General features: G+C 46.7%; 1 protein-coding gene across 5 annotated transcripts in view; it reads left to right on the plus strand.

The window, feature by feature from the left end:
* LOC122720037 (neuropilin and tolloid-like protein 2) overlaps window positions 1-27,820 on the plus strand; it is a 75,724-nt gene that overhangs the window by 624 nt on the left and 47,280 nt on the right. For 2 of the 5 annotated variants that reach the window (XM_043946444.1, XM_043946441.1), the window contains exon 2: window positions 1,268-1,782. In XM_043946444.1, the coding sequence (XP_043802379.1) occupies window positions 1,647-1,782 (136 nt within the window). In that variant the 5' untranslated portion in view covers window positions 1,268-1,646. Of the gene's footprint in view, window positions 1-468; window positions 1,783-27,820 lie in introns of those variants that run through there. The other 3 variants (XM_043946443.1, XM_043946445.1, XM_043946442.1) reach the window with 3 other exon arrangements.

Here is a 27,820-nt window from a genome sequence, read left to right on the forward strand (position 1 = left end):
CGTTACATATCGTTCGATGATTCGGTCGGAGCAGAGACCGATGCACGGCCGCGACATAAATATCCACGAAAAATCTCGGCAGCCGGCCAAGCGGCCTCGAAAGATCGCCGCAGTTCGAGGGACGGGTTTGATAAGATAATTTAAAGAGGTTCCTCGAACGTTTCGTTCCACGGGAGGAGGGGAGGAGGGGAGGAGGAATTTTTCTTCGTCGAAGAGGAAATATTTCTACCCCGTAAAATATAACGCGCACAAATTTACGCGCGCACACACACACATATACATGCATTTATATCGTTCCGTTTTAATAATCGGGGAGGAGGAAACGATCCGATAATTGTCTCCGTATATCTCTTAACAAGCGAGGGTACGAGGGGGATGAGCGGGGGAAAATCCGGCGGCTAAAAAGAGCACGAGGCAGGAGGGGAGTGGTGGTTTTTCACGAAGTGGCTGTTCACGTGGTCATGCATATTCAGTCTGCCACGGGAAAAACAAACGAAATGAAAAGTTTATAGTAGGGGAGGGGAGGGACCTTCCCGGGAGGAAAAGTTCCGACGAGACGATTTTTCCCCCCTCTTTGTTCTTCCACCTCTTCCTTCTCGCGCTCGTGACGGGAATTAAACGAGCGTTTTTATTTCGTCGCCGGGATTAACAATCAGTTTGCGAAGCGGTACGAAGCGTAGAAGCCAGTCGGGAGTCGCGATTCTCGCGGAAAGGGAGATTCCGACGCAGTTTCCGTCGAACGAAAAGCGAACGCCCTTCCTCGCGCTTATCCCGTCGTCGCGGAGGAACGATCTTCGCGTGAAAACCTTTCGAACGAAGCGTTTCGTTCCGACGAGAAACTGGATAAAAATCGTGGGAGGTTGATTGGCGCGCGGGAGCGTTGAAAGTGACGCGAATCAAAGTGATAATCCATTCACGGCTTATCCAAGAACAGGCTTATCGGTTTTCAATTTACACCGATGTGCCTCGATACTTTGCCTCGAGGAATATTCGATCGACAGTCACGCCGGTGATACACCTCGATATACCTTCACGTCCGTCCCATAAAACACCTCCTCCTCCCTCTTCTCCTATCCATCCTCGAAAATTCCTTCTCTCTCTCTCTCTCTCTCTCTCTTCTCGTTTCCAAGCTTTTATCGAACCTTATACGCACCAACATTTTTGTTACACACCGACCGAATCATCGTCGAGCTCTCCTTCCCCCTTTCACCTCCACGATTCGAGATTTCGAGAATTGGAGAATACGAAACAATATCAATGCGCGCAGAGGTGACGGAGTAGCCGTTAGGAAACTGGTGGTGATCGAGGGAGGCCTCGACGAACCCTTAGCGATCAAGCGCAGCCCGTCCGCGTGGTTGAATCGGGGCACCGATATACGTCGCTCGTAGCCGCCACGTTCGGTCACGCGCCGGATGAGATCCCGAGCCGAGCGGTGGAGCGGGCGGCAACGTTGGTGGAGCGGGTGTGCGAGCGCGAGCGAGACGAGGCGAACAGGGAACGAGGCGGGTGGGACGCGCTCCGCCTCTGTGAAAAACTCGCGCGTGGCCCGCGCGTGCAAGGGCGCGGGGGCGCGGGACGACGAGGAGCGTGGTCGGAGGAGACGGGCCGGATCCACGGTGGAAGAAGCTGGGAGGAACGTTAAATGAATGTTGTTGCAAGGGGCGGGTGTGATCGTGAGTGTGGAAACGGTGCACGGCCGATTTCAATTCATAAATGCGCCAGAGGAGGAGCCCACAATGGTGGCTCGGCTCCCGCAACAAGTTCTACTGCTGCTCGTACTCGGTGAGTGGAACACGATCTCCGTCTGTATCCTATATTATATATATATGTATTTAGACTCGGTCCAATCGTCCTCTCCCTTCCCCCTCGAGCGAGCCACGAAAAATATCTTGGGCCGATCTTTCGCTCGAGGCCAAGGGGCCGCGCGTCGCGCTGCTACCTGTTTGATCGCGGTGGTGGTGGTGGTTTTTCGCTGATTCGAGGGAGATTCGAGGATTCGACGGTGGACCGAGGTCGGCACCGCGCTAACTCAAACATCCCAATTAGTANTTCGCTCGAGGCCAAGGGGCCGCGCGTCGCGCTGCTACCTGTTTGATCGTGGTGGTGGTGGTTTTTCGCTGATTCGAGGGAGATTCGAGGATTCGACGGTGGACCGAGGTCGGCACCGCGCTAACTCAAACATCCCAATTAGTATCGCGGAACGTTGCATTACGAATTTAATTATCGGTCACCGAGGGGATGGAAGCGTGTTGATGTGTCCCGTTAGGGGCGAAAGATTTTATTCCTCTCGTCGAACTCGTGTTGCGAACGCGGGTCAAATATACAGAATTTTGAACTTCGCCTCCGTCGATTCGATTAATATTCCTCGTTTAATCGGATTTATAACACGATTGATTCCTTCGTTTTCGAACGTAACGGATAGGAAATTTTAACGGGCCGATTCAACGATCGATCCCGTAATTTCTATCCGGGCCACCTTCTATTCGGCCAAGTTTGTCAAATAGTGTTAATTGTCCGGTATATCGATCGGACCTTCGTCAACGGACCCGCCTCTGTCGCTTTTGATTTCCGTCAATTCGTCGCCGTCTATCGATCGATCGTGCCTCCACGCGTCGTAAAAATCTTCTACCGGTCGGTTTCTCTCGGTCAATCAGCGTGTTCTCAACCACCGCGTATACAATTTCGCAGCAGTGTATCGTGCTTTCGACTCACCAACTCGAACGATTTGCCTTATTCTCGGCCAAGCGAAACCAGTAATGTTGACTGGGCGGTGAAAATAATAAATAAAACGTACCGATTTAACTGAATGAATATATTTAATTATACGTAATTGTGAAGAAATGGGTACCAACTATGAAGTAGTGATGTCGCTGGCAACATTCGAATAATAAAAATTAATAATAATAAAAAAATAAAATTTCTTCAGTAAACTTTAAATTCTATAATAAGCAAACTGTACTACTTTCAACGATGGTTGTTCCCATTCCCCCCCACGGTTCAGATATAAAAGGATTCGTTTCGTTTCTGAAAAGGGAGCGGCTTTCGGAAGGAGAATCGTTGGGAAGAAAATCTAGCTTTCTCCAATTATCGCTGGGAATTTCGACGTCTTCATTGTTCGCCTCGACATCGGTTCCCCTTATTCCATTCTTAAACCGTTCCGCGACGTTTAACCGCGGCGGTTTTTTGTCTTTGCCCTCCGGGCCAAAACGGGTGAAAAAAAAATTTCCACTTCGATCGACGAGCGAAAATACGATATCGCTCGGACGGCTAATCCGCCCGAAGAGGGACGCCGAGAAGTGACGTTTAATTAAGCAGGATTATTCGGGAAGTAGAAGTGAAACGAATAAAGTTTGCCTCGAGAAGGGTGGTACATCGTGTAAACTCCATTAAATATAAACGCGAGATCGGGAGGGTGGGGAGAATGTTGTTCTTGAGGCAAGAGATCCACAAGCAAAGGCAGTTTAACAAGGTTCCGGTAATTGCAAAATTATACGAAGCGTCGTGAGCAATCTGGAACGCGCGATCGAGACTTTGATGGTAATATTCTTTACGCTCCTGCCGGGGGAAAGGAAGAAATTATAATTTCCCCGTGGGGGAAGAGCGTGTTCGTTCTTCGAAATTCGCGAGGAACGTCGATTTGTCCGCGGCCGGATGCATCGAGCATCTATCGGGGAAATGCCAGGCTCGCGGCAAAGAAGACTGCATCGTTCAGATAAGTTTCAGCTAAGTCTCCGTCAAAGGGACTGCACATCGATCCGTGAAACGAAACTGTTTCCATTCCACGGAAAGAGAAAAGAGTGAGAGAGAGAGAGAGAGGGGGGGGGGGGCAAGTCTCGTCAAAGAGCGCAGCTGCATCGTTCTCGCGATTCAACCCACTCGATTGCCTTTTTATCACTCGAGCGACTTGTATCCGTCTCCCCTTTACGCGCCGTCTCACGACGGATGGAATACAAGCTCGTTCGCGACACGTGTCGCGTCGTTTCGCAATTCCGCGCGGAAACGGAGCGTCTATAGTTCAATCTCCCCCGTGATGTCAATCGTTGGCGAGAGGACAAGTTTCGCGTGGCGTTGCAGTTTTAAATCCGAGTCCGGTTTCGACGCAACAACGCTCGATGGTGAAAGAGAGAGGAGGGAACAGCATTGAAAACAATCCTCGCGGTGACTAAACTTCACTCTGACGAACGAATCCGCACGATTTATTCGCGGACCGGTTAATTTGTTTCCATTTCTAGATGAAACTTATTTACCTGCTTAATCGAACGATTAACCTTTGATTTTATTCCGTTAACCTTCGACCGAGCGAGAGTGGAAAAGGAAATAGGATATCCTTTTAAATTCAAAATTGGTTCGAATTGATACGAGGGTACAATGTACGGTAATCTGAGGATATTTTGCTCATTTGCTCCACGTTGCAAACAGGTGGGATTAACACGGCTCGAGTGTCGATACGATTTCGTTGATGACGCGGTACGGCCTAATTTCATCACCGATTCACAAAGGAACGTGGTAATCCGATTTCATCCGATTCGCGCTCCTCGGTGGAGAGTTCGGTGATAAAGCTCCGCTTTACATTTTTCATAACGAATTGATTGATTACACCGTTACGACGATAATCCTCTTCGGCCGGGTCATAAATTTCCACAGGAAAACGTAAGAGAGAAATAGAGAAAAGAAGGCAACCGCAATTTCAATGTCGAATACCATCCACGGATCCTCTGACGAATTGCTCGTCATCGAAAACGAACGTTCCATCCTCGACGATGTTTTTTATCTCCCTGTCGATTCGACTCCTCCCTTTTCCACCGTGATAATTACCGGTAGGCGATGATTGTTGCGCCGAAGCAATCCAAGAAGCGAACGAATTATCGTGTAACGGCCGGTCAATTTGCCCTGGATATACGTTCCCTCGTACGATTCATCGAGTCGAGTCGAGTCCTCGCTTCTCTCGATCTTCTTTTTTTCCCCTTTTTTTTCTCTCTTTTTTTCGTTCGCGGTAGATTCGCGATAGAGTTTTCCGCGATTTCCATCTGTCGCGTCTCCTCGAGCTGTCTCTGCCGAGATAGCGGGAAGTAGACACTTTTGAAAATCCTCTTTCCACCGAGTAAGCACATTATCGGCTTGCAGCTTCGTTACCGCTCGACGTTTTCATCTCTCGCGGAAATGGACCGCGATTCTCTTTGTTTCCACGATTCATAGAAAGCGGAGGAGGAAACGAGGTTCGATTCTATTTGACAACGCCCGTAACGCCGATGCGCGCGCGTTTTATCTCGAACGCCGCTCCTTTGGGCGCGCAGGAACAGATCGCTCGCTCTGCTCCAACCCTGCTCGTTCGCAGGATCCCCCTGTTGCTTTCCCTATCCTAACCCGCTACGGTTCGTTATTTTCTCCGGGACGGTGTATGGAAACTCGATACAAAACGAGGGCGAAGAATTCGAGCCGAATCGATGGATTTCGAAAGGGAGCTCGAATCATCCTTCCCTCCGCTCTTCTCTCTCTCTCTCTCTCTTCAAACTCTTCAACCCTTCTCTCTGAAAGGATTGGCACGCGGCTGCTCGTTAATAACCGAAATACCGTTTCTATCTTTACAGCTACTGAAACAGTGAATACACATCGGCGAAGAATCGATGAACGCGTTCGTTTTTGAACGAGCTCGCCTCACCTGTTATATTCTTTGTTTAAACGTACAAATCTCGACAATTTTGTCGCGCTGGGATGTGGAAATCATCGGATGTTCAAAGATTCATAACGTTCGTATACCTCACGGCGTCGATTTCACGACCGCTCGCAATTATCCACTTCCTCGGGCGTATACTCCCGAGTCGGTCGCATTTTTCACCCGTGACACCTGACGTCGACGTTGTCATCGCGGGTGAACGCTGGCAGCGACGTTAAGCATTTCAATATAGAGGGAAAGACGAATCTTGGCGCACAAAGGGGAAACTTATCCTCCCTCCCGATGTCGCCGTAACGCATTTATTACGAACCTTGTAACGCGAGGGAATAAAGGCGCTAGCGGCCTGATGAACTTGCGACCGTGGGGAAAACAATATGGAGACCTTGCGTCCTGGGATTTCCTCCGTTGACCAGGGATCGAGGTCAACCGATTTATTACGAAGGGATTCGCGAAAAATTATCGTCTCGGTTTATCGCGACGATAAATTGTCGACGAATGAAATGTGGAATGAATTTTTTCTACTCGTTTGAAAATTAATTCTCGGAGAGAATTGAATTTGAAGTAATTATTCGAGTTCCAGATACTTTTTCCCCCCAAAAAATAAAGACAAAAAATTCGTATAATTTATCTACTTGTAAAACTTGTAAAACTTGTAAAAACTTGTAACTTTAAATTATTTTTTACATTATTTTTTACACAGTTTTCAGTTTCGCGGAGACACGTTCCTGTTTACAAGCGTGATCGGAGGGTCGACGAGGGATTCGCAGAGATTAGGCAGATACGAGGAGGAAATAGCGATCGACGAGTTCGAAAATTTAATATCAGCCGGAGGAAAAGCTTGATAAACCCGGTTATCAGCTGTGGACCGGGTTAAAACCTTGAGCACCCTACGCCAACTTGCTCGAGCGAAGCTTTATTAAAGTGGATATACATATATGTATAGGGACAATTTGCAGCCTCTAATTGGCGATAAATAAGCCGTGTCACGACGTTGGTGGAAAGATACGGAAATGTATGGAAATTTAGGATTAGTACGCGAACGATGGATCGATTGCTCGTACGCGTTTGCAACGAGGCTTCGCCGCGGGATAATAATATTTTCGAAGGTATAAATAAATTGATTGAGAATAGAATGGAAGAATTTCATCGAGAACGAACGAAATTTGGAAAAAGTTGATTTTTGCTTTTCGATGTTTGAAATTAATCTGACCGCGAGTGGCAACATTTCGATAAACTTGCAGCTCGATAAATCGCAAGGACGAGAATTGGAAATGATTGCGAGCGAGTCGATAGCGGTTGGGAAACACGGTCGATGTAACGACGATATTTACAGCAATGTAATTATTCCAAGTGTAGTAAAACTGTTTACCGCCAAGCATTGCGGTGGATGTTGTACGAGGCGAGCATCGACGCGGAGAAATGAGCAAGGTTCCGTTCCAACTTAATCGAAAATCGTATTTTCGAGACGTATCGGTATCTATTTTCCACGCAGCATCGCGACAACTCATCGACAACTCGGAAAGGAATTTATATATTTGAAAATTCAAAGAAAAAGAATTCATAGAAATTTTCGCTCGAGAATATATCGTCCAAAATATTTTCGAACGATATGTCATGGGGGGTGTCAAATAGATAGATAAAGTCGTAACGATTGATAATATACTCGTGGGTTTGTTCCACGAGTTGTCCACGTCGAAAAAAGAAAGAAAAAAAAAAAAAGACGGAGAATCGATGGCGGGGAGAGGATTTGACGAAAGCCATCTCCTTCTCCGTGCGCAGAAAAATGATAGATTCGTATTTGAAATTAAATCGGGAGAGGATTTTGGAAAGGCGAGACGGATTAGTTTACCGAGTTGTGTTGGAACGATGAATGGAGAGGAAAAAGATAAGCAGGCGACGCGAGTCGAATGCGAAATTTCGGCCGATCGCAGAGAATGCAATAAAGGGCGGTTGGGTGAAGTCGGATCGGGAGCGATACACGTCACCGGTTGAAATTTTCGAAAGAAAGAAGGCCACCACGACTCGAAGCGGCAGTTTGAGAAAATTTGGTTAATTAAATTTCCAGTCTCGCCGATATCAATGAAGACAGATTTCGATTAATTGCGCGCGGAGGGCGTTCATCAGTGAAATTGGATTTCGTGTCTGCCCCGAGTAGAAACGCGTCGTTTCCACTCGATTCTCCCTTCCCGGATCGGGCAATAAGCGCACGGAATCGTGGAACACCGCGTGCAACTGCTTTCCACCGTTGCCTCTCGCAATTACGCATTTACAATACTCGAAAAGGATTCAACCCCGGGACTCGACACGCGGCTCTCAAGATTCGAGCTCGGGGCTGTCTTACGGACGCTGGAATCGAGGGGGAGGGGGGAGGAGGGAAAGGACCAAAGCGTTAATCGTTCGTGTCTCGAAACGACATTTACGATTTAATGCCCCGAGCTTTTCGAGTAGTTTCACTCCACTCCTTTCCCCGTGTTGCGAACAAGTCCCTCTCCTCCTTTTATTTGCATTAAAAAGGCGCCCCTGCCGAATTATACGGACGGCAGTCGAATTGGATCTGATTATTTTAACAGTCTCGTACGAGCAATTTTAAACGCAAGCACGCAAATTTTGAAGAAAGACGTTAATCGAAAGTTCGTCGAAAGTTTGTCGAAAGTTTGCGCGGAAAGAAAAATACGCGTTTAGAAGTGGAAAATGTATTTTCGTAATTTAACTCGAAATACGACTTGACGAGACTAATGTTCTTTTTTTTGGAGGGGGATGGAAAAATAATCGCGGCACGCGGTTCAAAAAACTTTGTATCCCTTTGACGCGGTCGTGACTCAAGCGTTAAATAAATATATAATAAAAAGAAAGAATCTTTGTGCGTTTTGTTCATTAACTCCGGTGGATAAAGATAAAACTTTCTCGCTAAAAGTTGTGAGGATAACGATCGTGGCGAGCAGATCTTGGAATAGCGCGAAACTTTTCCGCAAGTTTCCTGCGATACAAATCACAGAGGTATATAACGTATTTGCCAAGTTGAAGAACGATTATCCTCGATAACCTCAGCAGAGGACTAAGCGATGATCGATCGATCGAGAAAAAGGGACGCGCGTACAGAAGACGAGGGGTTGGAAAGATTGAAACAAGACTGGATCCGAGGGGCAGGGCGATTCGAGGCGTGTAAACTAAATCTCTAGAAGCGTTTAAACCCACTGGCTGTCGAGTAATTTCAAAGAAATAGAGAGCCGCCGCCTTCGCGGCTCTCGAGACGGGTCTGAGAGCGTGGAAAGTGGATTTTCGCGCGGGAAAGACGCTCTGAGAAATGGACCACTCGTAAACATCCCTTGAGCAAAACGGTTTCCGCGAGAAATCGTCGATCGCGACCGACCGAATTTTTTCGTCGAATCGAATTACGAAATAATTCTTCTTAACCTCGTTAAATAAAGAGAAACCATGATTATTTCCCATTTTAAAGAAAAAGAAGTTACGAACGTTCACGTTCGTTTCTTCCTTCCTTTCTGAAAGAATATATATATGTAAGTAAATTGGAAGGGAATCGTGGCTATCGAAACAATCGGGGAAGGATAAAATTTATTAAGACACGGAGAGGATATCGGTGCAATCGGTGGAAAATGGCGCGGTGGCGGGGACGTTTCCGGCGACGGCAGCAGTCCACTTCCAACCGGAAGCTTCCGATCACGGATGGCGAGTTTGAAAACGTTCCGCGAGAACTTCTGTCCACGTTTTATCGTTGCACGGTCACGCACGACCGAGCCTCAAACGAAGCGTGCCATCGAGGACGAAGCCACTCGCGTTCGTTCGTTCGTTCGTTCGTTCGTTCGTTCTTTCCTTCCTTCCCTGCGCCCAGAAAAATATTTTTCGCGAAACTCCGACAACGATTTGTAAAAGTTGCCGTGATTTCCTACTCGAGCGACCGTTCCACCCCAACTTTCGACGTCCAAACTAACCGGATCGATTGTTGTTCAGGGATCTCGAGAGCGAATTCGAACCAATTTTTTTCCTCTCCCCCCCCCTCCAGTTTTTTCGTTTACAACCATCCCGCGCGCCGCTCGAGGATATCGAGGATAACCAGGAAACGCATAATTCCGCGGACAAAGCGCAACGCGAAATCGGCGAAACGATTTTTCTCTTTGAGCTCGAACAAAGCGATTCCCTTTTTCTGTATCACTCTCTTTCTATATATATATGTATGTATGTATATATCACGCGTGGCGTTAATCCAACGAATTATCGGCTTTTTCTAACCAACGGTTACGATCGTCTTTCGTGAAATCGGTTAATCGCGAGAACGACCGATTTCCCTCTAACAACGTAACAACGTTTCCATCTACACGGTTTTGATCTACACGGTTGAAATTGGCTTTCGTCGAGGGAATGAAAAATATTTCGAGAAATATTCATCGCCGCGATACGAGCGTAAACGTTATCGAGTTACTTTTGCGCGTTCTCGTTTCCTGGATAGATCTCTCTTTCAAACATTCCCAGAGATTTTCGTAGTCGAGCTAATGTAATTATTCTCCAAACGATACGAACGGAATGGAATGGATCGGTAAGATCGCGACAGAAGAAGAGAGAGAGAGAGAGAGAGAGAGAATCGAACGTATTTTCGTGAAAATTCGCTCGTATCGAAAGGGAAGAAATCGAATTCGAATGCTCTCGTTTCTCGCAATTGATCAGCCTATTAGAGATTCGACAAAAAAATCTCGAGAGAAAAATTCAATCTCGATCTCGAGTAAATTACTTCCACACTATCTACCCGCCTATCGAAATTCCCCAAACGCGCGCTTAACCATCGATACTGTTTCTCGATGGCAATTATTTGTTCCGCGGACTGATAGCAACGTAAGGATTTCATCGATTATCGGGAATAACTGCATTATTGCATTCCTGTAGAGAGTGTGGGAGCGAGCCACGATAGAAGGGAAATGAAACGCGATTCTTTTTCGTGCAACGCTATTGTCCGAATCGTTTCCACTTTTTCGAAGCTAAAAGCGGAGGATAATGTTCCTTGAAAGCGACGAAACACAAGTGAAGAGTTACGGAAACCGGTGCGTCATAGATGTTAATTTTTCTCAACAACGAGATATACGCGAGTAGCATTCGAGGAGACGATTACGTCTGGCTGGACACCACCTATTCTTATTCGTCCCTTAAGTGCTGATGTACATTGTCCGTATACACATATGTATATAGGATGTTTTCTACTTTTCCAACAAAAGTGTAGAAAGAAAAATTTAAAAAGTAGTAAGAAAATTGAGGCGCATTCGGTTTTTATTTTGCATTATTTTCTTTGTAGATCCACAATCCGCTATCATATCCGCTTTAATATCGTACATTGTTTCATTATAAACATAAATTTATAAAAATTTCCCTTGCTAATATAACCTCAATAATTTCCCATTTTAAACGAGACTCGTTTCTCCTCGCGTAGATTTCCTTCCTCTTAGTAGCGAGACAATGAAAACATCTTAATCCCGTCATTCCAAGATTACCTAGCCGACTATCTTGGCGCACAGCGCAACACCATAAACCGGAATTCTCGAACAACGCGACGAGGCATTGCCTTGGGAAGGGGGGGAGGCCAAACGAGCACCTCTAATCTCTTGCTTACCCTACGTACCCAGAAATCCCTCGTAATTGTCGCAAGGGATTAAACCTGTCCCTTAATTACGTTTCGATGAACCACTCGGACACAGAGCTCGACCGACGATTTCTCCTCGAACCAACCAACGAAAGATGCACGCTGACAGAATTAGCTCGAATTCGGTTTTTTTTCAAATTCTCCAAACTTTTCCGCTCCATTTTTCTCTTTTTTTTTTTTTTTCAGAGGAGTCGAAATCGAGCGGAGGAAGCATAATTGTCGCGTCTCGCCTCTCTTCCTCGTGTTCTACCACGTGCCCTCGGCAAAATTGAACCATCTTAAAATACACTACGCTCTCTCTCTTCGAGAGAGAGAGAGAGAGAGAGACGAGAACGGGAGCGAAGGGCTCGACGATTCGGGCGACGAGCAACGATGCGTGCGAGTGGCGGGTTACGTTCGTGCGTGAATTAATGATATTAATACATCAACCTACATTTCGCTTCGAAGAAGACGAAGGTTACGCGACGAGAGTTTTGTTAATAAACCGCTCGACTCCGCCGCGCGGAGGAATCGCTTCTTCGAATCGACCCAATTCCGACGAATTTTTGGCAACCGATTTCGCTCCGCTAACACAGTTCTTCCGACCGAGAAAAATCGAGAAAACTGTCGCGGTGGGGGCGGTTTTCACGACGGGCAGACGTTTTACATCGGATACTTTCCTCCTCCTCTCTCCCCATCTTCCCTTCTATCTCCTTCCTTCCTCCGTTTTTCCCTGCGAAAGGTAGGGGGAGAGAAGGTATCCAGAGACCAGAGAGGAGATCTAACGTCGATCAACTCGAGTCGATCGTATTTGCATGGAAATAGCTGCCACGTCCAGCTGCGTCCTCGTGGAAACTGCTCGATTTCAATCTTCGTCGAAGCTCGATCGTCCGGCTATTCGAACGTAAATTAGCTTATGCGGAGTGAGGGGGGAAGAGAAATAAGGCGAGAAGCGATTCGAATTGTCTCGATTTTCGTGAAACGACTATTTCGTGGGGAGGTATAGAAAAATTGAAAAGGGTAAATAGAGGGGTGGCCTTTAACGCGTCGAAAGCGAGGCACGCCAAAGATCGTTGAAGCTTTTCTCGAGAGCCGGGCGAAGGGAAAATCCAAGCTTGGTCGATCGCGAGCGATGTAAATTACTCGTCCGATTTGCTACCTCGGCACAATCGCCCTCCTTTTTCTCCCGCTTTTCATCCGTCCACGCGTTCCTCGTCCGATAAACGGATAAATTCCTCTCTTCCCCGAAAGCTCGAAAGCGGAAAGTTAGCATCGAGCGGAGAGGTCTTTTTCCGGTTCGAAGACCGGTGACTAAACGTTTTTCGACTCGAAACGGTGTGCCGCTCGTTGCGTAGATTTCTTCGTATTCTTCTTCTTTCTCGTCTGTATTTTCGTCCAGATTGAATTGGAGCTAAAGCTTCGCCCGTGTCTCGTTACTCCCGTCGCGTGTTTTGAATGCAAAATGAAAACCATTCGTAATTTCCTTTATTCCGTCGTATATCCGATTATATGTGAAATATGTTAATATAATATTCGTCCGTTTCGCAATTGCCCGACGCAAATTTAAATTGTTCGCTAATAAATAAATAAACCTGAATCGACATTTTTCCATATCTTTTTACATTTAGAATCAATCCCCTAGAAATTGGTAATTAGATATATATATAATGATAAATCTGAATCTGATATTTTTCTATCAACTTTTACATTTTAAAATTAATCCTCTAGAAAAGTATCCTATCCTATCGTATCCTGAGCATCTAACATAGAAATTGATAATTAGAGATAATAAATCCTAATCGATATTTTTCTACAAACTTTTACATTTTAAAATTAATCCTCTAGAAAAGTATCCTATCCTATCGTATCCCGCGCATCTGACACAGAGATTGGGAACAAACAAACAAAAAAAAAAAAAAAATTATCGACTTCTTCACATCGATAAACAAACGGGTCCCTAAAGTCCACGTACTTAGAAACGACGGGAGAGCACCTCTCGCGCAAACATCGTCGCGGAAGGCAAGAAGAAAAACAAGAGGAGAGAGAGAGAGAGAGAGAGAGAGAGAGAGAGAGAGAGAGAGAGAGAGAGAGAAGGGGGCGTAATCAGTCTCTGGCAGCCGACTCTAAATTTGAATTTGTTTATCCTGCTGCTAGATTTCTCTAACAGTTGAAAAACGTAGGTAGGGGGAGTGGAGTACGAGTGGTGAATTCGTTAAATCACGAGGGAGCCGAGGGAGCCTCCCTTTCTATTTCCGGTTTCTTTACTCCCGGCGCAAGGGAAACGGGTGGAAGAGAAAGACGACTCGCTGACAAATTTCGAATCCCAACCGCGAGACGTACATCGAGCCGGAGGCAGGGCAAACATTTGCGCCGACATAATTCTCGGGAAGAAAAGGCGAAGGCTGAAGTTAAATGGGGAACTGGAGCATGGGCTGGAGGATAATAAGAGGAACGGCCGAGGGAAATAGGGGGAGGGAGAGGGAATAGGGGCGAGGAAAAGAGGAAAAATAGCGGATCCTGCCGCCGCTGCGCCACACCCAACGTCCTGCCTAATATCGCGTCGCAGTTTTTTAAGCTAAAAAAATCCGACTGTCCCCTCGATTTTAAGCCCAACGATTTCGAGCCCTCGATTCGCGATCTCTCACGGTTAAAATCTCTAGGTTACGGGAAACGAGTTCTGCTCGCCCGCCTTTGCTTCCCTGCAAAAATCCTATCCCATCCTTCGTCTCGGGAGGAGGATAGGATAGGAAAATTTTAAAACTTGCCGCAAAACTTCCTCTCCGCAACTTTATTCGAAGGAGGAAGGTGAAAGATGCGTTTGGAAACGGTAAATGTATCGGGAACCGGACGGGAGATATTTGAGAAGCGAGGAGGGCAGTGTAATTTTCAGGCTGAACTGAAATCGACGAAAGGTGCGGGAAGGAAGCGAGGAAATCGAGACAAAGATAGAAGAATTCTTCTAGAGGCGGAATATCTTCCACCACCTCGCGTTTCTTATTTACTTCTTTCTACGCCGTGAAACGAAAGTTTAAACCAAGTATGTTCAACGCGCGCTTTACACGACCGAACTTTTCTCCTTTGTTCGCCGGAGGAGACGCTCCGTATAAACAATCGATAACTCTGCGCGACTCGGTTACCCTGTACTCCAGACAATATCATCACGATATTTCTTCTTTGAAATTTACCTCGAGGAGATATAACCTTAGGACCCGTTAACGTTAACGTTGCGATGTCACATCGAGAGGAAAGTCTGTCCTGCGAAAGGCTCGTTAAAAAGAGAGAGAGAGAGAGAGAGAGAGCGATTAATACGAGATTGGCGGATTGATCCATCAAAAAAGGGAAATTTATCTTGGCGAACCGTTCCTGCCTCGTTTGTCAACCCAAAGTTTTGACGTTTTCTGGCCACTCGACGCATATAGAGTAGAGTGGCAGAAATTTGTTCAAAGATACGAGCGAGGAACCGGGGGCAAATTGTAGCGGAAAAACTGGACGGGACGAGTGAAAATATTGAAAGAACGAATGGAGAGGGGGGAGAGAAACGAAAGCAAAACGATGATCCGATCGATAAATTGTTACGTTTGTTTCTACAAACGGGCGAGTGGTTGGGATAAATTGAAAAATAGCGAAAGCAAACAGGCTCGATAGGCGAAAAGATGTTAACAAGCTATTTCCCTCCCCGCTCTTTGAGCGTAAATTGGCCGTGTTTACGGGCAAACAGATCGGCCCAATTTCGCCAAACGATCAAACACTCGTCGACGAAAGAATAAGCGATCGTTATTTTCCCGATATCGGCGAACAGCTAATACGGAGGAATCGCGAATATCGCGGTGAAAAAGCATCGTCCCGTTTCCTCTCCTCGAACTTTCTCGAAATAATAAAACAGCACGCGGGAAACGCTCCTCCTTTCGACTCGAAACGATTCGAAAGTTCGAGGACTCGCCCCTCAAACAGACTCTGATTTATCGAACAATGACGATTCGAAACGGATAACGACATCGATATCGCAACGAAGTAGGGAGGGGAAAGTTCACGGAGGAGCCAAATCCGGATGGGCGAAGTGGCAAGCAAACTTCGCTCGGTTCTCCCTTCCCTTCCCGAACGTTCGAGAAATTATGCATCCGTGCTAATCTCGTCCGAGAAGAAGGGCCAAGTTTCCACGAGACGAGTTCTCACACGAGCAAATATGGCCGAGGAAACGCGCAACGCGGTCTTTGGACCTAGTTCCTAAATTTCCGGTGCGAACATATATCTTTCATTTTCCAGTTTAACAACTTTAACACACTTCTCAACCGAGAATCGAAAAGAGAATTCGTATTTTCGAAATCGTGCGTTCGAAATTAATTTTTCGGAAGACGACGTTCTCGAGAGCAAGTTGGAGCTTTACCTTCGTCATCGAACCTTTACCAAAATTTTAATCCGTAATAACCCTTGGGATAGTAATAGCCATTAGTGTAACGACGATATAATTATACGGATCGGGGAAATTTGTGCATCGATCGGGCCGACACTTGCTCCGTCCGCAGGGGGAGGATTTATGATCGGACCGATAGAAGGGCAGAACAAAAACGTCGGGCCCGACCAACGAATCGTTGCTACGCGCGACACATAATTAAATTTTCATAGTTCGTGCGCAGCGTACCGTGAAACGTTCCCTGCTCGTTCGTTCGCTCGCTCCATCCTCAACCGCGCGTTTCTTCTTACGTTTCCTCCACCCCTAATGTGTAATTCATCCGCTTGATTCTCGCAAGGATAATGAGGATTCGCGGACGAAAGATATAACGTACGCGTGGGAGAGATGATTTTTTTTTCCGACGACTTTTAAAAGTTGACGAGTTCCTAGTTGTTAATCGGAGGAGAGGAGAACCTCGAATCCTCCGAGAATCCGTATATTTACCGTAATTTCTCGAGATAAGGAGTAATCGGATAGAGGGAAAACGAGATAATAGGGATCTGGACAAGAGGGGGGGAAGATTCGTCCGATTTCGTTAAAATTTAGGATGATGATGTTTTCGTTGCCCGTATTACTCGTCCGTTTCGAGCGGACGAAATGCTGGGACGGAGAAACGTAACGATCCCGCATTCCTCCCTTCTTCGCGTAAAATGCACACTAGTAAAATTTCAAGGAATCCCGCATTGTCGACGGTCCAACGAATTACTCGTGCGTCGTTTTCGACGCCGATTGCCGTCCCACCATTTCGTCCGAGGCATTGTGAATCCGATGAAAGATGACGCGTCGAAGGTCCCTTCTCTCACTGTTCTTTCGTCACGATCGATCGAGTTGTCCAGCGAGAGAATCACAATGGGCGCCCGATCGAAAATATCGTTTCGACTCGCGTTCCGATGTTTTCGACCACGTTTCCGCGAAACGAAATTGAACGATGAAATTGTTACGCCCGGTGATTCGTTCGATTCATTTTTTTTTTTTTTTTCCTCCTCCTCCCCTTGAACTGTGATCGTTGGCGGCCGATGGCCGACGATTTCATATGTAAAATCGTTGGCAAAGCGAACGTTAACGCCGGGAGCCGTTATCCCGTTTAAAAATCCAATAGCGCTCCTCTCGCTCCACTCGTCGATCGACTTGTCGAGGCAGACGTCTGCTCAAAGCAGATCCCGTTTCACTTGGCCGACGCGGGTCTGTCCCGGGGCCGTTACCCCGTTCGATCGATCGACGCCTTTAGATCTGAAACGCAGCGGCGAGAAACCATCAGATTTTCCGCTACCACTTTTCGGACACTCCATCAAACACCTCGTCGCCAGACAGTTCCATCGCCAATTCCCTTTCTTATCTTCTCTCGCGATCAAACGCTTTATCGCCACCTACTTACCGCATCCTCCTCCAACTCTTTTGCCAATCTTCGCGCTTCTTTTTTTTTTTATGGCCGACAGCGTGGACCCGATTAAACGCGCGATCATTTCTTTATCGTCTCCTTTTTTTTTTTTTTTTTTCTTACGGGTCAGCCACTTTAACGAACCACTTCTCCTCCAAAACGTACGAGAGAGATACTTTCACGTACGTTTCACGACTCTCGAAAAAGGAGTTACAAAAGATTCGCGCGTTTAATTCACATTTTTTTTACCAACCTCTTAGCCCAGTTTCTCTCTTTCTCTCTCTCTCTCTCTCTATCCAATATATCCCTTTGTTCGTATTTACGTGTATGCTGCAATGAACGAACGCGTGCAAAGAGTAAAATTTAGATCGTGACGAGAAGACAGAGGAGGGGGAGGAGAGAAAAAATGGGGGGATACAAAGGACGTTACAGGTGAACGCGCGGTGATCGGATTATCCCGATAATCAAGAATCAAGAATCGATGGATCGATCGATCTCTCGAGACGACGAGAATACTTGCACACGACCAAGCGTTTCGGCGAGCAACGGCTATGCGCGCATCTCGAAATCCCCTTGAGCAACTGGCCGCACGTGAGCTGGATAAAGGATTAGCCTCGTTTAGAGCACGCGAGTTGCCGCCCGTGAAATCTTATTAACCGAAAAACGGATAAAAAAGATCCGGAAGATAAAACGCCAAAGATCCAAGGTGAAACCGCCTCCAAGATCTCCATCTCCGCGGCTGGCGACTGGAACTTTCGAGAGAGAGAGAGAGAGAATGTTCAACCGTCCCTTTTCGATGCGGATAAACTTGCGAGGTTAGGACGAATGAGAACAATTACGACGCACGGTGCTGGGATACGCGGTTTTCGAGTTCCAGAGGAGCAAGTTTCAACACTCGACAAAGTTTCGAAATGCCACACGGGAGATCGGCTACCGCGGCTACTCAAAGAACTGTTTCACGTTGCTCTCTGAGTGGAAAGGGGAAGGAGGACGTTCTCCTCTCTCTCTCTCTCTTTATCTATCGCCAACTTATCTCACCCGGACTTTCCCTTCCCTTTTTCGCTTCCTCCTTTCTTCTCCCAACGTTCTCCGCCCAAGCGAGGATCGACAAAACGGAACATTCAAACGGTGGCTTCAGCGGATGGTTTAATTGGCGAAACGATTGATTGGCCGCGAGGTGGAAAGTTCTTCTCGATAGATCTCCGCTCCGTTGATTCCGTTAACTTTTTATACACACTACGCGCCCTCCTCGTTCAAAGTCCCCTCTTTCATCCCCCATAGACAGATAAGATCGCTCGAGAAAAATTCGTTATCGTTGGCGCGCCACGTGGAAAATTAATTAATTAAAATCGATTGGAAGTCCACGTGTGCGTGTCGGATCGACGAGTGAAAAATGACGGGGGAAATATACCGCCGTTCCGTGCCGATGTTCGCTGCCAGCCGGGCATGGCCCGCGTCCGCCACGATTGGCGACGCGTTCACCCGAATAGAAAGCGGTAGTGGACGCGTTACGAGTCGCGTTCAACGAGTCAGGAATGAACACCGGCTGTCACAATATCCAGCGTATCCAGCGGTTGAGAAGTCGAATTTAGATTGACGTCGATCCCAAAGCAGCGTCTGTTATAATCAAACTGTCGCACCGTGTTCGATTACGAGGAGACTTGGTGCTTTCGATACGCAAAGGTGACGCGCGCGATGATGTACATCTCGAGTGAAAATTTAAAATTAGAACTTAGTAGAAACTTGCCAGACGCGAGATGTTTCGCGAGGCTGATCACAGATCGCGAGCAAACGGAAGGAAGCAAACGAATTCAATGAATGCTGGAACCGTGCCCGAAACAATCGCGGCGAGTTTTGGTAAGCCAGTTTTTTTATTCGCACATGGAAACTGCTGTGCGTTTTAAAGGAGGTATCACCAAGCATCGGTGATACCTCCGCCAACTCGTGAAACTTTTGATACGCAATAATAATTTCGATTCGTTCACGCGCGATCACTCCGTAACAACTGTTAACGAAGAATAAAAAAGTTGGAAAATTAATCTCGACTTGTAGTCGCTTCAGTTTTCCAGTAACGAGTTAATTAGCAATTTCCCCTGGCAAAAAGTTTCCCTCTCGAGAGAAAATAAGGGAGTTGCCACGGACAGATGGGAAACTGTTGTAAAACTTCCACCCGATAGACGATCGAGCCGGTTATCAGAGAGTTCGAGGGGAAAATTTGACACGACGAGATCGCCTTTAGTCTTCATTCGTAACGACTGAGCACTTCACCGACAGCGTGCGACGTGTAAGAGCGTGTCGGACGTTATCCGCTCTCGGCCTTAAGTCCTTCCTGCCCGCCTCGATTCGAGCAGTAAGTGGGTTAATCAGATAAGTCCGCGAAGGCTCGCCGTATAATGCGGCGCGAGCCGTGGAAACGGCGGAGGGAGGCGTTTCTCGCCTCCACCGTCCCGGATATAACCTTTCAACGGTGAATACCGTTCTAATCTGGTGTAAACACGGACGTGGCGCGAATTCTGACACGAAAACGCGGCCGAAAATTTGCAAAGCGATAGCACCGTTCCGGCCTGGATTAGTCGACGCGGAATGGCGTGAAACGCAAACGTCGTCGCTTCAAACCCATTTCCCTTCGCGCGACCGCTTTCGGGGCTTTGGCCGAGCTTGCTTAGCGAATGAGACCGAGGGATGCGATAAGGGAACGTCGAACGCGAAATCAATAAAATAATTTTCCTTTTCGAGTCTTTGTCCGAGCGGATAAAAAAATTTTCGATGCAGGTGGAAATAAACCAAAATTTCTTCTTTCGCGATTTTTCAATTCCCCTCCTTTTTTTTTTATTCGTGCGATTCGACGACGTTTTTTTAAATCTGCATCCGACGCGTTTTCGCGACGCGTTTCGGTTGTCATTTTAACGGGGCGACACACTAAACCCCGGACAGGGTGTAAAATTTACACCTATTACGCTCAATCAACACGGCGGTGCAACGTCTAGGGCCCCCTCGGCTGTGTGACCTGGTTCTCTGTGATGCGCGTTTCAGCAAAGGATGCCACGCAGTAGTAATTCTTGTTTCTCGGCGAAATCCAGATCCGTGTTTTATCGTGTTTATCCAATAGCGACGCTCGGCTATGCGCAATTAAACGTCGCTTAAACGTTGCTAAGTAAGAACGAATCGTTGGCTTCGTCGACACGAATGAAGAATCCAATCTCTCCTCGAGATAGACTAGAAAGAAACACTCTTTTATCCGACGGAGTATTTTTAAGATCGAACGTTCATACTTTGCCAAAATATTTTTCTCTATCTTTCTTAACCTCGAAACGTTGAAGCAACGTTGCTCGTTGAGGAAGGGAGGGAGGAAGAAAGCGAGCGAACGAAAAAATAAACCGACCATAAGCCGCCAAATAGAAAACATCGCTTGCTTCGGAAGGAAATAGATTTTCCTTCCCGACCACAATGGTCTACACATTGGTGGAATAAGCCGGTGGAATCACCGACTCGAGCGAATTCTTCTCCACGTTTTTTTGATTGAACGACTCGTTTTTCCGGAGGGAAGCGAGTTTCGGGAGGAGGGGGTCGCGGTTGACGGATAGTCGCAGGCACAATTGGCCAGGGGAGGGGAAGGCGACGATTTTAATATTTTGCCCGGGCGGAGAAGGGAATATCTGGGAGCGTCGCGACGCGAGTCACGTTCACGGCCGATTAAAATCGAGGCGGGGGCGTGCGGCGGAAACTCGATTGTCGGCGCGGCGTGCGCGTCCGTTTCGTTTTGACGCGCGAAAAATCGTATCCCATTAGCGGCGCGCTTCCCTTGTTCTCGCGTACGACCATCGAATTATCGGCCCTTGCCTTCGCCAACCCGTCCGAGGCTGGTACGCACGTTTCATTAAATCCGACTACGATCGCGCTACCTCGAATTCCACTTCCAACCGGAATTCTGTTCGAGCTCGATGTCCACGCGCCATTTCCTCCTTCGCCTCCTTCGGCTGAAACTGCCTCGAATCGATTCTCCAAGCGGCTTGTAATTCAACAACACTGCACGATTTCTAATCCTAGGATATCGTTTTTTTAAACGTTACAGAAATTTGAACTTTGAAATTTTATTTCTGGTTTTATTATTGAACGTATAATCAGCCATCCGTTACAATTTAAACAGCTGTTTCGTCAATTACGTATCATTAAATGTATTCATTCAAATCCGTACATTATTTATCGTTCTCGTTAATTCAACGTTAAAGTTCGAAGAAGAATTATTTTATAAATTTTCTATCCGCGCGATAAGAGAAAACTGAAAATAAGTCGTATCCAAAATATTCTCTTAAATATTTCTTTTCAAACCACCCATTTCCAATTCCGTTGGAAATTTTATACCACCTTCCTTCCGAAACGATCTTAAAGTCGATCGAGTAAAATGCCGAAACGAATTTTCTCCCGAAATTAAACCTCGTTTGTATCCGATCGATACGCGTGAAACGGACACCATTATACGCTTGATATTCGATGCGCATTCGTACGCGGTGCAAACATACTTTGCGGATGACGTGAATGGTTACGTATGGGGAGGGACTGAACGAGCCATTGTTGCGCTGCTGTTGGTAAATAGCTGGCGCGCTGCTTTAATAAATAAAAAAAAAAAAAAAAAAANAGGCGTGATAAAAGCTCTCAGGAGGAAAGGAGGTGGAGGGGAGGGGGGTGGAATTAGCTAGAGGAGAATGCGAACGATCAAGGTGACGGGGACTCGGCCAACTTGCTTGGGAACAATACGCGCTATCCAGATGACGCTGATAAAGGAGAAGTTATGCGGAAGCACTTTGCGCCACCAACCTACGAACCGGTGGATTTGTGCGTAGTTGTACTCGACGACAAACTTACACACAACCATCACTATCGTACGCGATAGACGACGAAATAGGAGAAAATACGAGCTCGAAGAGGGATCGATGTATCGGATGTATTAAGAGGTTACAGTGTCGCGCGTTCTCCAATTTTCGTCCAAGCGAGTTAAAGAGGGCGCTCTCGTCGGAGGGAGGAAATAAAGTCAACGTGCCGGGAATATCGGTGGCCGCCCTCGGCTCTCCGCGTGAAATATCGCGAGACGGCAAGGCTCGCGCGACTCTTCTCGTAATTAACTTTCCGATTACGCCCCTTGAATTAACGAAGGTCATCCGTATTCGAGCAAAGGGGAGAAAAATCCAGGATGGGACATCGAACGAGGGAGGGGAGAGAGAGAGAGAGAGAGAGAGAGAAACTTGCTCCCTTGCTTCTAACTACTTTGCAACAAGACGGATATCCGTAACCGTTGGCTTCGAGTTAATTTCTTCGACCCCGACGCGAGTTACGGGTCTACGGCCAGAAAGCAAATTAGTTTCTCTCTCTAGAGGATCATTTTTAGTCGGCGCTTTCGACCGATTTAACCGGCCTACGTTATAGTTGAGAAGGGTTTTAATTTCAGTGTTGAAAAGGACGCACGCCGCTTTATTGGTATATTATTGGTTATATAGGAAAGCGATCAATCGTCATCAAACAAACCGTTGTTAGATAAAGTTATGAGAGGGGAAACTCTCGACTCGAACCGGCCGTGCGAATTCAACGAAAGCGATAAAAGTTGCGCTGTTTGTTATTTTATTACTTTCCAACCTACTGAAATGCTGGCGAACTGTATTTATGAGATAGGGAGAAAGGGAGAAAGAGATTACGAACTTGCTACTACGTTTAATCCTAATCCCATAAATCTAGAGCGACGTGTATAGCTAATGCTTTTAGCATTAGCTTGTCTACTACGGATCGCCCGCTCGAGTCCTGCATATGCACGAATCAAAAGTTTCCAAATATGCTGGAGGACTGACAGGCTTAAGTCCGAGGAACAACATCGTCACGAGGAAACCCGGTCGAACATTTCTTCCACTTATCCCCGTAATAATTTACTTCGTTCGTGCGAAACATTTCACCCTTCCGTCGTTCCTGTCGCGAAAAATTAATTCTCGAGATCACGTTCTCGCGTTTCACATCCGCATCCGTGGATCCTTTCTTAACCCTTTGCACTCCTATTTCGGTCGAACCAGCAATTCCAGACTCAGACCCGCGTGTTCGGTGCGTTCGATGGCCTCATAAGATTATCATAAAATAATTACTCGTAAGATAAGACTATACGTAAAAAGGAACCTACTTATATTCTAAAAAAATCAAACATAAATAAATATTGTCGCCGCAACAATCTCAGTGGTGGCGGAGAGTCACCGCTGGAGTTACTGGAGTTACATTAACCAGTTGGAGAGCAAAGGGTTAATTTTCGAATTTCAATTCGAATCGTCTGATCTCTCGCATCGACAACCCCTCGCGAAAGATTGAATCGAATCCCCCGGGGGGATTCCCTCGCGAACTGGGGAAATTGCCACGTCGAGGTTACGACGTGGCTGCACGTTAATTAGCAAGGACGCGTTGCGTTATTCCGGTGGAACTTGGAACTGGAAAGTTGGGGCGCAACACACGACAGGCGCCTCGCAAGGAATAACACACGGCCGATGCGGCGAACACCTGTCACAACGATGCATCCTTCTCACGCGAGCGAATTGATATCTTGGAAAAATTGGAGCGACGTGGTCGACGGGGCGCGTGGAATACGCGATGGATCTCGTTGGAACGTTTATTGCCTCACGTACGCAACAAATTGTATTTTAATACGCAGGAACATCGATCCGTTCGATAGTTGGATGGAATCCCTCGTACAGATCTCGTAATTCGATCTGCATGCTGGATCGAACGAATAAAAGGAATCGAAAGTTAAGGATCGGTGAAGATGTTGATCGGCGAACGCAGCAGCATCCATTACGCGATCTGTTTACATCTGTTTTACGCGTGGAACGATCCAAGGCGTGGATAATCGGATAATACGCGGCCGATTAACGAGCCTTCGTCGCGAAAGAGTCGAGTCGAAACGTTGAAAAGCCAAGTCGAGAGCGGATTGTCGGACAATCGCGAAACACGACGCTCCCAGCAACCTCTCCGTGGAATATTCACGAATAATCCGGATTGTTTGAGAACAATCCTCGAGGGATAGTTAGCCTTCATCACCTTCATCGCGCATTCAGCGCCAGGTACATAGGATATTTATTCGAGTTCGACTCCTGAGTGTAACTCGACTCCTCCCACTGTTTGGACTCCGTTTCCTGTTCTCTCGAACGATCCAGCTCGATACGCGTTTCATCGTTCATCAACGATTCGAGCGATCTCGTTTCCTTTATTCTCTTCTTCTGTGCACAGAGAGAGAGAGAGAGAGAGAGAGAGAGCTTTCCGTTTCCGAGGATCGAGGCTGTGCTCGGTTCGGGGGCGTATCTCCCAGGATTGTTGAAACCTGGATCGAACGCGATAATCAGAGGCGAACGGTACGATAATGGGTGGGCGAGAATGCCGGGTGATTGATGGATGAGAACACGCACGTGTTACCTGCTGGCATTGTGACGTATCGGAGCCAGGGGTCAGGTTAGGTTTAATGCACGTGCAACGGATCCGCGAGGGTAATTAATCGTTGGACGCGGCATTTTTGCTGATCCGCCCTGTGGATCGCGTGTATCCCGTCCACCAGGCCGGGAAAGATGCGTCCCGTGATTGAACGTCGACATCGAGCGACCGTGTCCGGAGAACCGGAGACCAGGGGATCATTATTCGAGGGGGGAGGGAGGGAGACTGCCAACTTTCGAACTGCACCGACGAAGGTTGAAAGTTTGGAGTCGCGTAAGGGGATCGCGATCTAGGAAGACGAATTAGAGGGATCGAACGTTTGAAATCCTTGCGGTGTCGAGGAAGGGGAGAGGAGGAGAGTCGAAGTAGGAAGTCAAAGTTTGGAATCCAGGCTTTCGAATCGAGTGCTAATTTTCCGCGAGTTTCGCGTAATTGTTCGCAAGTTTCTTCGAGTCGTTGGGATTAATTCTATCTTCTTAATTTTGAAAGATTCCAGGAAGGAAGGACGGATACGACGCGGTTGAATCGTAAAGTTAAAGGTGTAACCGAATGGTTTATTTAATAAGCTTGATCCGTTGCCCGGAGGGGAATCCGTTGTCGCGTCGCGTTCTTCCATCATTGTGTCAGTTTATCGCGCGTTGAAACGTTCGTCTCTTATTGCCTCTCGTTATTGTCGTAATTTTCGAACGGAATGGAGTAGCGAAAGGAGTTTTTAAAAACTGTCAACGCGTCGACTCCATCTCCGCCGCCTTCGTTCCGCAACCATTTCTTATTTCCACCCGTTCCATTCGAGATATTCGAGGAATACCAACGAGTTTGATAACACTATCATCGAGTTTCGAAGGGAAAGAACGCCACCTATATACGTATAATTTTGCAATTATCGAATTTAATTTTCAATCAAGGACGAGGATATAAAAATTGATGTCGCGATTGGTATTCCCCTTTTTGTCCTTTTCCATTCCGCTCATCCCGATCAATCGTCTTTCAATTTCCTCCTCGTCGTCCACTCTCTTCGGTTGCTTTTTTTCCGCGAAAGAGACGCGAGGGGGCTTAGACGGCTTTCCCTTTTTTTGTTTTCACCCTTCAGTCGAGAAAGAGATCCTCCTCTCGAAATTCGATTATCACGGATCCAACGGTCCGTTACAAATTTATCATTGTTCCCGTAAACGAGACGTCGTAAATACAGCGGCGCAAATGTTCCCTGTGCGGTGCAAACCAGATTCTGGAACAATCTCGTATTTGCCATTCCTGCGCGTGCAACGATATATTATTCCATGCAAGGGCTTGTAAATGGTTACAGAACTGTGCTAATTACACATTCCGAATAACGTTGCCGCTCGTGTGTAACTTGGTTACACATTGGCAATTTTGTTTATTGACAAGAGATAACCCATTTTCGTACAATTTCTTCTCAATTTTTTCTCAAATATTCTTCCTATTCTTCGAAACTGAAAACAGCAATTTCATCCCAAAGATTACTCGCTTATCGAAATATATCGGATCGATGAGGTGCAGAGTTTCTTTATAATATAATTGTTTCCCTGACTTTAGAAACTCGAGCGAGAGGAAACTTGTACGCGTAGATCATTTCCCTCGATTGATTCGATACCTACCCAATCCTCGGGAGGAGGAAACTTTCTGAAATGTCCACGAGTAGTAGATAGCGGTCGTCAAGCGCGATGTTGGAGAAAGTGACCGGCAACTTGATCACGAAACGGATCGGGGAGTCGGTCAAGGGAAAGTTACCGATAAAGTTCAAGCTTCGAAGCACTTGCACGAATCGAAGAGGAAATAGTTAAGCGAACTTCGATTCGAAATATTGCACTTGCTCCTTCTACGGGAATTCCAACCTGGAACGTTTAACGAGATTTTGCGCTCCGATCGATTATTCTTTATATCCATAAATACATATATGTATATCGAAAAGCATCGATCTCTGTACAACCATTAACGGGGAGGGAAAAATCCTCGTGGAGGATTTTTTTAGATTTATGAAACGAACACGATTGAAACGATTATTAAAGGTAAAAATGTTGGAAATTTTATAATACGGCTCGTTCGATTCGACGCCTCTCGATCCCTCTCGAAGCCGATACGCCCGAGCGTATGTACAAAACGGGGGTGAAAAAACGTAGCGAAATTCGAGATGAAATTTTAGGTCTGACCGCGCAGGATGTATTAACCACGGAAACGGGGACCGCTCCGCTCTTCAACGTACTACATTCAATAGTGGTTAACGTAGCGTAAACTGTGCTACCGTGAACGGTGCTCGAACTGTGCGAGATCGGCGGTCAGCTTAACTGAAATTAGCGATTCCATGCCCGAGGCTAATAACGTTTATATCGCGCCAAACACGAATAGATAGATAGATATAGAAAATACGAATGCTTAAATTATCATCTTTCGACCATACCATATATATATATATATACACACGTAATATCGACGTAAGATTCGCAAGAGCCAGATCATCTCGTTATCATCACGCTTCGCACAGCGCGCAACCGTTTCCGCTTCGATCAATCTGATGGATGGCGCTCGTTAACTCGTTCGTCGGACACACCTCGATCGGGAGGGGAGGGAGGGGAGGGCCAATGCGGCAAGGGGAAATTGCGCATCACGATCGGATTTTTCCTGGACAGGGAATCGTCGCGGTCAACCCGTCACAACCCTCGTTCCTTCCTCGAGCTGTTGGAACGCGCGAGGAAGGTTCACCTTACACGGGAGCGGGAGAGACGACGGATTCGACGAGTTCAGTTCGTATAGAAACGGTCACAGACGATCGGGAGATAGGATCAACGGAACGATAACGATCGGACACGTGATAACCGCGATAACGTCACGGAGACGGATGCGCATTAGTCGCAACTTGCATCCGATTAACGCGAGCTGTTATCCAACGTTAACTGGCTCTTGCAACGCGCACAATTTCCTGCGAGGCGGAGGATGCTCCTTCACGCGCAGATTGCATCTCAATTTGCGGGGACGAGCCGCGATGAAATTGAAACTCTCTAATTGAACCCATTGTATTCGGCTTTTAACGGCCGTTAATGGTTATATTAGAGCCGATTAGTGGTACGAAGCCGATCTTTGTTCTTTCGCGTGGAAGAAAAAAAAAAGGAAAAGAAAGAAAAAAAGAAAAATCAAAGTTTCGATTGGGTTGGAAAATATTCAATATAAAATTTCTTTCTCGGTGTAAAATATATATCTGTTAAGCCTCTTTATTCCTCTTACTTTATTATA

This window comes from Apis laboriosa, unplaced genomic scaffold, assembly GCF_014066325.1.
Source record: "Apis laboriosa isolate Shangri-la unplaced genomic scaffold, ASM1406632v1 scaffold9_cov152, whole genome shotgun sequence".
In the NCBI taxonomy this organism is placed as follows: domain Eukaryota; kingdom Metazoa; phylum Arthropoda; class Insecta; order Hymenoptera; family Apidae; genus Apis; species Apis laboriosa.